The 11,096-nt window shown below is 41.8% G+C and overlaps 1 protein-coding gene, 1 long non-coding RNA gene and 1 other non-coding gene across 3 annotated transcripts; 2 read left to right on the top strand and 1 right to left on the bottom strand.

Annotated features, from left to right (window-relative positions):
- The first annotated feature begins 3,144 nt into the window (after positions 1-3,144).
- On the top strand, positions 3,145-9,202 carry spz3 (spatzle 3). The gene is made up of 5 exons (NM_135316.3): positions 3,145-4,490; positions 6,533-6,666; positions 7,360-7,484; positions 8,186-8,665; positions 8,736-9,202. The coding sequence occupies exons 1-5, from the start codon at positions 3,551-3,553 to the stop codon at positions 8,890-8,892; spliced, it is 1,836 nt and encodes a 611-aa protein (NP_609160.2). The 5' UTR covers positions 3,145-3,550; the 3' UTR covers positions 8,893-9,202.
- A 575-nt stretch (positions 9,203-9,777) lies between these two features.
- tRNA:Gly-GCC-1-3 (transfer RNA:Glycine-GCC 1-3) lies at positions 9,778-9,848 on the bottom strand. The gene has a single exon. It is a non-coding gene; the product is annotated as a tRNA-Gly (tRNA).
- A 481-nt stretch (positions 9,849-10,329) lies between these two features.
- lncRNA:CR45364 (long non-coding RNA:CR45364) lies at positions 10,330-10,719 on the top strand. Its single transcript, NR_124140.1, has one exon. It is a non-coding gene; the product is annotated as a long non-coding RNA:CR45364 (long non-coding RNA).
- The last annotated feature ends 377 nt before the right edge of the window (positions 10,720-11,096 follow it).

Genomic DNA, 11,096 nt, shown 5'->3' with positions numbered 1-11,096 from the left:
CTACAATATAATGAAATGTGCGGCAACACCTCCCTAACACCCGCCGTCGGAAATGCTGAAGTTGCTCTCGACTGGTTTTCAACTACTTTTCAAAATGCTTCTGATAAATTGGTCCACGCTCTAAATTGGTTCTAATTAAAGCTTTTTTTATGCTGATCGAATCGATCAACATCGGTGGCTTGGGCCCCCACATTTTTGTCATTCGTTTCGATCCGGGGATTGGACATCCGAAACCCCGAGTAAAAACCTAAACAGAACCCTCGACAATGGCAGCCAGCAACAAACACTTGATGTTTGTGGCGTTTTATTTTATTGTGGCTGCACAACGGATTGGCAGTCAAAATTTGTTAACGACTTAAGGCCACAGCTCGAGAGCCACCTTTCGATAAGGTCTACAAATTGTTGCCGGCGCTGTTTCACTTCTCTTTGACAGACCCCGGGGGCGATTTAATGTCCAGGTCCAGGCGCTAGAAGGAATGTCATTTATAGATCTCGATTCAGTTCGATTTCGCGTCAAATATATTTGATTGTCGAGTGGTTTCGGATTGGATTTTGGAGCCATGGATTCGTTATGCGCCATGTGCCAGCCAACAGCAAAATCCGACCAAGAAGTTTCAATGTCTGTCGCATGAAAAGGGAAAGGCAAAAAAAAAAAATATATAACTAACGCTTAAGTAATTTTTTCGTTTGAACTGATCTATGCGCAAACTTGTTCTGGCCTTATGAAATCGGTTCGGTTCAAATTGCATCTGGGCTTGCAGCGTTTGAAGTGAGAGACTAGGGACGGGCAGGAAGTGCCAGTGTTTTGGATGAATCATTAGCTTCCTCATATGGGAAAAGCTAGAAACAGTTTTAATGGTTCTTCTGGGGAAACGGAAGACAGCCAGGGGTGCCGTGAAGGATAGGAAGTTAATATTTTTGAAATATAAAACGTTTCCGATTTAGACAATTAAAATCCATTCTCTAAATTTGGTATAGATTTGGTGATTTATACACACAGTTTACATTCAAAGTTTTCTTTTAATATGTATAAACATTAAGCCAATTTTTTTATTTTATAGTTCACTTTCCGTCCCTGGCTTTTATGAAAATATGCGATATTTGTTGGGCTTGGTCAGCAGCAACTCCAATAGAACAAAGGCCTGGCTATTAGCCATGGCCATGGTTATGGTTATGACTTGGTCAGCACACAACATTACATTGAGAAAAAATACAAAAATTCAATTCATAAGAAACTTGTTCCTAGAATGCACGTATACCTTATGAAGAAGTACCCCTAATCGAATTAGTAAATTTAAATATGTAAAGGTTTTTCTCAACTTGCCATTTTTCGAAATTCCGTTTATACACTTTTCAATTTTTCAGTTTTTATGTAATTTTTCCAAGTGAACGAGCAGACCAGCAGCTGGCCAAACCCAAGTGTTACAGTTTAAGTGACTTATTTGCATGTAAGAATGCGAAAAAGGAAAAGTGGCTCAAGACACCGCGTGTGACCCTGAAAAGGGGACCAGGGCAAGAGAATCACCCACAGGCCAAGTATATTACCGCATATCCTACATCAGAAAAATTCCCCACTCGTAACTGATTCATCCATCAAACAGGAGACACCATTAAAGGGCGTTTTTCCCAGAAAAAATCATGTCCAAGATAAGATCATAGCACGTTGAGGCTGTTTTATCCATTAGTTGCATCCGTTTCCGGCTGTCTAGATGCTGGGAGCTCCAATTCGCGAGGTGCTAATATGCAAAGTGGACGCATTGATCCGAGATCTATGACGTTGACACGACCACACCTCCATCGCTTAGATGAAATATACACCGAGTCATTCATTCATAGCATCATCGCCGCCATCCATTTGCTCATCGCCCGATGCACTCGACACATTTCAAATTACCGCCGCATAACCCCGTTGCTTCTGCCCTGTGGCCACTGGCCACTGTTTCACCTGGCTAAGAGAGTGTAATATAACCGCAGAGACATGGTCATGGAGATGGGGAGAACCCTACGGAGGGTCTCCCACCAGCCACTCTCTTTGGATGGCAGTCATGTGTGTAACAAATCGACCCGCGATGCTCTTCACAACCAGTTTTGAAAGCCCACTTTAAATATACTTTTGCTTTTCATTGCCTTCGATGAGAAATAAAACAGCGCAGACGTCGTATTCGGTTTGGTTACTGTGATTAATATGCGTTTCTCGGCAAAAGCCACTAAAATGTATATCAGCCCATGACGACGCATCCAGGCATTGACCTAGGTCACTAATGCCAGCTAAACGGGGTTCTCATTAACATCAACCTAATCCCACTTTGAGGGATGCCGTCGGCACCTGTCGAAGAAGATTCCCCCGGTGAAGGTATAGGAAAGGTATACTCAAAATTGTATTTGGCTCCAATCCAGAATTGGATTGATTTCAGAAGTGCACGTAACTTAATTAGTATGCGATTTCCTTTAATTAAGTCACTTCAAAGGAAATTCAGCGCATAAAGTTAAGCGATTTAAAAATCCAAACCAGCTTTTAACTATGCCAGAAGATAAACCCCTTTTCTTAATTAAAACATTAAGCCAAATATAATAAAACACCTTAATGCTGATATGCGGTAACTGTCAACAACTTTAGGTTCACTTTTAAAACCCCTCAGATGATTAAAGTAAATTATTTAAATTTATTGGGTTAGTCCATCAATCATCAACAAAACATTAATATTATGTGATCTATATTATAACTATTCTGCTAATACATTATAGTAATAGTAATGAAAAAATTCGCTTAAACATATTGCTAATAGTGATTCACTAAAATTTATTAGAAACCATAATTAATAGAGAACTTTTCTGTATAACTTGAAAATATGTCAGTTTTTTAATATTTTTGTTTATTTATCTCCGCCTCTAAGAGCATTTGCTCTTCGATTGGCTCAGTATCGAATATTTTCCGGTTTTGTTTTATTTTTCGATTTGCCATTCAGCAGAAACCGAAAAACGAAAGATAAAAACGCAACTCAGTTCGCCGAGCGTTCGCTCTTAGCCAGATTCCGAGATTGAGGGAGCTGAGCGCAATGTTTCAAGTCGGAGATTTTGAGATTTCGAGAGTTGAAACATTTTCCACCCATTAAGTTTGTTTTTAAGGCGCACGGCGAGAACGGCTCAGTCTCGATTGTCAGCTTGTCGTGAATGGTTTTTTAGCACACACGCGGACCGGGGACCGAAGCAAAAAGTTCGCGCTTAAGTTATTTAATAACAACAACATCGTTTGCACATACCTTAATATCGCCATATATATATATAAACGACATAGCCCGCCGATCGACGCGTATGTGTGTGTGTTAATATTCTGTGTTTGCCAGTGTGTGTTTGCCATTGTTGCCAGGGGTGGGAAGCGGGAGCTGATCTGACTGATTTGTTATTTTTGCATAAATCAATTTCGAGAGCGCGCGCCATCGATTTCCGTGCGCTGATCTGTTCTAAATGATGTCGCATGCGCGTCCGGATCGAGTTTGTCGCTTAAGTCTTTCGTTTGCCAACTGAGAGCGCTAGCATATTTCGCACGCCCATGGCTCTGACCAATTTCTCGCTGCCCTTCGGTGCCCTGGGCCAGCCCTGGGGAGTCACCATAGCTCCCCTGCATCCAATCCACCAGTTGGCCAGCAACACAAATAATCTGCTCTACTCGCCAGCTGACCACCAGCAGCAGACTCCCGCGGAGGCAGCCGCCGATCCGGAGTACTTCAAGAACAATCCCTATGCGCCGCCGCAATCGGGTGGTTATCAATATCAAAATACAGCTGGACGACGCAAGCAGAGTAACGCCTATTTGCCACCGACAGCGCCGAATGCTGTCCGGAATTCCGTTTACCACATCCAGCAGGTACAGCAGACGCAGCAGCAGCAAACGCAACAACAACACCAGCAGCAGGATCAGCATGAGAACAGCGTGTCCTTCCAGAGCAGCAGTTCCAGATCAAGTTCGAGCAGCACCACGGGCCAAAGTTCCATCCAGCTGACACAGACTCATGCGAGTGGCCGGGGACCGGCGGAGGGTTCGTACTCCCGTTATCCCGGACAGCAAGCACAGCCGCCGCAGCAGCAGCAACCGCAACAGAAGCAATATTTCAATGCACACGGCAGTGCCAGTGCCACTTTTACTAAGAACAGCGGCAGCTTTAGTATTACCAGCTTTGGCAGCAGGCAGCAGCAGCAGCAGCCACCGCAGCCGCAACAACCACCGCCATCGCAACAGCAGCAACCACCACCTGCACCACCGCCCCAAAGGTCCAGGCAGGCCAAGCCGGAGGCTCAACCAGCTCAGACATACGGAGTTGCCCCGCCGGAGAATTATCCGGAACGAGCACCAGGATTTACACGGGTTCAGGCTGGTCAGGGATCCAGGACTCAGGTACACGCCGTTCTAGACTACGACGTGGAGGAGGGTGAGGAGGATGAGGAGGAGGACGGAGAGGAGGAAGGACAGTTCTACGAAGGCCAAGAGAATGGTGAGTACCCAACTGGATATTTTACTATAAGGTGAAACAAACTAAGGAATTAGAATTTAAAAGAACGAGGTCAGATTTATAATAAAATAGTATACTATTAAATGATTAATTTATCGAAAGGATTTATATGAATTTGCATAACAGCACAGGAAGCTGAGTTCTAAGCTTAAGGAGTGCATTATTTTTAAAATTCTATATGCCAACTTGTTAACCAAGAAACACTTCCAATTGGAATGCCTAACTACCCCACGAATAAGTGACTCAAGCAGACGTTAATTAAATGTATTTAAGTGCATAATAATGTGACAGTATGATCTATGTAGAACTTTGGTTGAAGAGGCCGAGAATCACTTCCTCATTCATCCAAAAGAAATTCTCCGGACTTTGTCGTATCACTCTTCTGAGTACATTCCAGTTCGAGTGTTTCCTGATTCACGGAGATGGCAATCTTAACAATTAACAATTAAAAACGAACCAAATGTTGGTGGCTTAAATTGTTTGCTTTTAGTCAAGTCATATGTGTAGTGTGAATTTAGAGCATGTATGTAGATTCACAGAGATAAGCGGCATAGAGTCCCACGTTTGCACACGATTCGAAAGACGGGCGCTGAAAGTCATGTTAATTTCTGTGGTTTCGCCTGCTACTTGTTTTTGTGTATCTTTCCAATTGAGAGCAACTTCTGCACAAGATCGCCGAGCAACTATAACAAATAACAAACCTGTGGGGTAAACAGCGCACAAGCAACGAGCGGCGACAAGGTCAAAGGTCTACAAACCGATCGGCAAGGTCACTTTCAAGACAGTAATGGCCAGTGTTTGAATTTTATAGCAACTAACAGGCTGGCACGCATCACGATTTATGTTGTGCCGGGGTGTATCTGTATCTAAGACCGTCTATCTAACGGCTCAAGTATCTACGTATCTTCGTATCTGAATCTGCTGCCCTTGTTGTCCTCTTGGAAAACTGTCAGCGGCGCTTCACTTTTTCGGATGTTTCACTTTCGGTCTAGCTTGTGGCGCCTCTTTGTTTCTGCCTCTCCATCTCCATCTCAATCTGAATCTCAATCTGCGAGTTGTCGAGGCATTAGCCAGCCAGCAACCTGCCAGACTTGAGACCTCAAGTACTCAACTCGGTTACGGGGCTATTATGCAAGAAGTCGCGTTTCAATCTCCCGAAATGAGGGGCAAGGGGCCGAGCTCATGAACCAGCTCTCATATGAAGACGTGCGCACGCAAGACCAAAACTCAGATACTAGTTTGGGTCGCTCGATGTCTTGGCGCGGCACTCAAGTACTCAACACTGGGTTTTCACCTTTGTGCAGGCAGAAAAATATCATAAAAGATGCGATCTGAACCAAAGATCAGTGCACAGAAACAAAGAATCTATTTCACAACCTGCCAAAGAATATATCTCATTAGCTGAAAGTGACATGAGATCTGAACACTGCGAGAAAAAAGTATAGAAATCAAGAAAAACGTCATAACATAATAACTAGGATATTTCTTAAATATTATTTTAAATCTGACAAATTTGTTTGGTAAGACATTTTTCCGGTGAGAGCTATAAATTACCTAAATAATTCAAAAGTCATAGCATAATAATAAGGAAACCACTTGTCTAGAACCCTTCAATTCCATTACATTTAGTTTAAGTAACATTTTGAGGAAATAAGTTTTTGCACTGTATGCTCCCTTTTTTGGATTCTGCAACCCGTTTTGCATCCTGCAGTATGGCTATAAAAGGGAAAGTTTCTGTCTGCGCCCAGATCCGGATCTGGGCATTACAAATGCCAGGCAGACATGAAATTTATACATGCAAGTGTCAACTGCAGTGCGATTTGTATGCAGACACCGAGTGCACTTGCAGTTGCAATGGCAGCTCTTTTTGGGTTTAACCGGGCTGATTAATGCAGTGACAACGGCCACGGATACAGCAATTCCCCCGTCCTTGCCATGAATCACCGCCGAAACAGCAGCCATTTAAAAGCACTCCAATTTCCATTTTCACTTCATTTTCGAATCCATTTACATTCCGTTCACAGATAAGTCGAATAACAATCAGATGCCCACAGTGACGCCCATCCAGGGACCGATTTACTTGAAGAACGGGACGGTTCCAGTGGTGCCGCTCTTCTCCTATCCGAAACTCAACAACGGATCGTTCCTACAGATTCCGGTAAGTACGGATCGATAGGTTCGCCGGCATGAGGTTCTAAGCCCGCGCGCACTTTAATTGACACACTGCGGAAAATATAGATCGCAAATAAAAGTAGGAGTCAAAAATCATTTATGAATTTTAAGTAACAAGCAGGCATCACCTATTCTTCCCATTTCTGTTTATATTGAAAATAATAAAAATTTGATTTGGTCTTCGGTGAGTTCTAGTTTTCCCGATTTCCTACAGTGTACTCTCGATATCGATCGAGTTTGTTCATTTGCGGAAATAACTTTGACGATTTTGTGTTTCATTTCGGTTTTATTTTCCTTTTTTTTTTGTTTTTTTGCGCACGAAGGTCGTGCGAGTTCGTTTCATTAAGAGGTGTGATGATGTTGATGACGACGAAAGAAGAGAGAGATTGATATTGAAAATCTTCGCATGGCGACTCGAGTAGGCTTAATCCCAAAATCCAACTCTAAACTGCACCGCCCGCCACGGCTACACCCTTCATATCTTCTTATTTTCGAATATAAAACGAACTTTTATGTTTATGACTTACTTGAGTCATTTTCACACCCCGGCCATAATTTGTTATGGTCGCCATTCCAATCTGAGGCTCAGTACCCCGCCGAAACTCAATTGCCGTCTTCAATGCTAAATAGTTAATACTTATCGCCCGGACTGACCATCGTATATCTCTGGTTAATTTAGATCTGGTGGACGGCTTTGTCGGTGGCTTTGGGACTGGATGTGCGCGGCGATGTCATCAAGGGAGTGCCGTGCATCAAGCGATATCATCAACTGTTTTGCCCCACGGCCGGCAATAGTTATCCCATGTAAGTAACCATTGTTCTCTATTTTTGGGCTGCGGGAAATCCCGAGTGGAAATGGTATATTGGTATTTCCCTTGGAACAGTCGTATAACTTTAACTCTCTTGATTAAGTCAAGGATGTTTGCATTTCTGTGGGTTTCTTCTACCAGTTTTTTTTCCCAATGAAACTGATCTGAATCACATTTAATCCGGATGACTGTTCTAAAATCACATAGTTAACTGTTCTCATTAGCATAGAAACGTAAAATTACCATGAATTTCATCACTAGGCTTAAAGCAAATCCAAAAAGTGTGACTTTCAACGATATTCATTCCAAAGTTCATTAACATTGGGTCCCAACATTTTGCGCTAAGAAGATATTAATTTCTTTTAATTAATAATATCATTTTCTTAATTAAAGATAAATTTTAATTACTATTTACCGTGGGTTTTGACCTCATTTCATCTGCTTTACGGACCCTCTCAAATCAATTAATTTTTCTCAAATGAGTATTTATGATCAATCTTTTTAGTGAATCACCTGATTTGGCAAAGTATTTTGTATTTTAATTTTAAATACGGTCACTTCCTTTGTTATTATAAAAATAAATTCATTAAATACGTCATTTTACGGCGTACACCTGGAAGAAATAAATAACATTAAGTTCTTTTAAATACTTAATCAATTATTTTATACAAAGCTAAACTACCTGCTTATTTTTAGTGACAAGATTGAACGTTTCATAGACGACAACAAGGCCCTGATGCGACGGATGTACGGCGACTTTGAGATGAACATGGAGGGTCCTGGCGGAGGAGGTGGCAGACAACAAGGCAAGGTGCGAAAGCGTCGCTTCATAGACGAGCCGGATATATTCATACCCCCGGGAGCATTTGCTGCCAATGCCGGGGAGACCGTCGAAGCCGGAGATAGTTACTTTGGCCAACTCCGGAAAAAGCGCCAAGCTGCCGCCGGAGGAAGTCGAAATAGAGGCGGATCTGCCGGAGGAAGTGGCAATGGGAACACGAATGCCAATAGGCAACCGGGAAATAAGAATGGTAGTTCGGGCACTGGAAGACTCGATGCCTGCGAGTCGAAGATTGAAATTGTCACACCGTACTGGGCATCGAACTCCGCGGGTAAGATCAGAGCCATCGTAAATACTCAGCATTTCGAGCAGGCGATTCACCAGGAGGTTTGCAGGTTAGTACACTGTTAACTAAATAGTAAACAAAACGAATAATGAAATGATTTTTTTTTTTACTATTTGTAGCAATACCCAAACTCCAAGATGTGAGGGCGAGTGTGGATGCGAGCAGAAATACAAATGGCATAGATTACTCGCCTACGATCCTGATAACGATTGCAAGGGCATTTTTATGGATTGGTTCCTGTTTCCTTCGTGCTGTGTCTGTAGATGTAATCCCTAGATTACCTGACTCTGAGCAATTAATACATAAACAATTGATAAATGTAATTGAGACAAGTAATTGTAGGTAGAATGCCACTGAATGTATTTTAGTTGTTGTTAAGTAGACCTTACGTAAGCCCTAATCGGTAGCTCTAATTATGAACAATTCTACACATAGTTAAGATTTTATCCGAGCCATATGTATATCTCCACTATTCTCTATATCCCCTCCATCAACATGCGATATTACTCAGCCTCCATTTTTATTGTACGGTAATTATAAACGTAATTGTAAAACGATTCAAGTGAATAAAGTCTATGCAAATATTAAATATGAAATTTGGGACTGGGAACACTGTATTATAGCATTTCAATTAGCACATAGTCTAGAATATCACGCGTGCATCTAAGGTTTTTAGCTTGGGATAACTAATTTGGTAGCCCTGTTTGGGATATACTAAATTGTAAAGATAAATCTTTGGTTTCTATTTGACTGTAAATTATTTAAAAATGCTTAAGGCAAAGTCCATTAGGATTACTGTTCAGAGAAGGAATTGTATCTACTAAAACATATCTACTAGGACATAGAAACAACACAAAGTTACTTAAATTATAGCCTTGCTTAATAATTGGTAATAATTGGTAATAATCGGTTGGCAGAATGTAAAGCAATAAAATCGGTAACAATTACCTTAATCTTGCTATGGTGGAAACAATGTCAGGTGGTCAGTTAAATCATGATTTATTATATTGCCATAAGACTGAAGGGGAAACCCCAAAACAATTATTGACTGTTTGATAAATTTCAACAATAGAGTTGCTAAAATTGGAATGCTTCAGTTAAGTCAGAGTGTATGCAAACAATAGAAAAAACTTAGAAAAATAATTAAAAAAATAGTTATTTTGCATCGGCCGGGAATCGAACCCGGGCCGCCCGCGTGGCAGGCGAGCATTCTACCACTGAACCACCGATGCTTGATGTCTACACACACTCAAAGCCCCAGTATTTACGTCATATTTCGATGAGACAAAAGTAGAGCTTTCAAGAGCTTTCAGCCTAGGGCAAGTCAAAGTAAATTTCATTCACTGCTCTCAGTCCGGAAGTCATGAGTTCAATTCCCACATAGGATGAATTGATTATTTCATATTTTGAGTAATTGTTTTTCCTTTTTTTTTCTGAATTTATAACACACCCAAAACGCAATGGGCATTCACAATTGGCTTGCTTTCATAAAGCGTTTACATGCGGAGGGCCATAAATTAACCAGCAGATGAGTGGTGGCGGAGGGTGGGTATGAATGAGCATATTGCTACTAGTATTCCTCATCCCATCGGCGTCGTAAAAACCCTTGCCCTGCCCGAAACTGGCCCACTTCCCATGCCCGTCACGTATTCAATCACAGCAATGGCTACACAAAACTGCGCTATATCAAAAATTTCGGTCTATCGGTCGTGCGTGGTATTCAAATGGTCCATTTCACCGACACCACAGCACAGACAGCCATAGCCAGCCGCACATATCCCAGCAGCGCGGAGGAAGACCATAACAATTGAGTGCTGGGCTCCAGTTAACGTTAACCAAAGTCGTAGCACCAAGGACTGGGGCATTTATTGACGCCCGCAATGTCAACAATTGCAGCCATGACGACGGCAGTCCCAACAGCAACTACTAACAGCAACAGTGCGGTAACAAAGTTTTTGAACTAAGAGATACCCTGTAATCAAATAACAAAATACTGCTATATGAAAATATTAGAAATCTTAAACTGTTTATGTTTAGATTCTGTATTATGATTATAGCAAGGGACAGGACACATTTCTTGTAAATAAAAAACCGATGATTATCAATGAAAAATTGTTGTGCACTCATGCACTCAATAGTTATTTCGAATTTAAATATTATCGTGGACATTTTAATTTAATACCATGCGAACTATTTATTTCAGTTCCTCCTATATACCCACTTAAGACCCATTACCACGATGACTAGAACAACCCACTAAAACCCGCAGTAACTTAACCATGAAAGTTGGCCAAGCGAAACCATTTCGCCAGATGAAGCTTTCTGTTCGGGATGCTGGTATGGCGGGGTTTTTTTTGGGCGTGCTGGGCGTATACGTATTATGATGATGACGCCCGAGAACAGGACAATAGAAATGCGAGGCCACACAAACACGGTCGCGCACAGCCACAGGCACATGTAAACGAGTGTGTGGTGACAAT

Source organism: Drosophila melanogaster, chromosome 2L (genome assembly GCF_000001215.4).
Source record: "Drosophila melanogaster chromosome 2L".
NCBI lineage: Eukaryota > Metazoa > Arthropoda > Insecta > Diptera > Drosophilidae > Drosophila > Drosophila melanogaster.
Note: the sequence above shows the minus strand (reverse complement) of the source record. Positions and strands in the feature narration are given on the sequence as shown.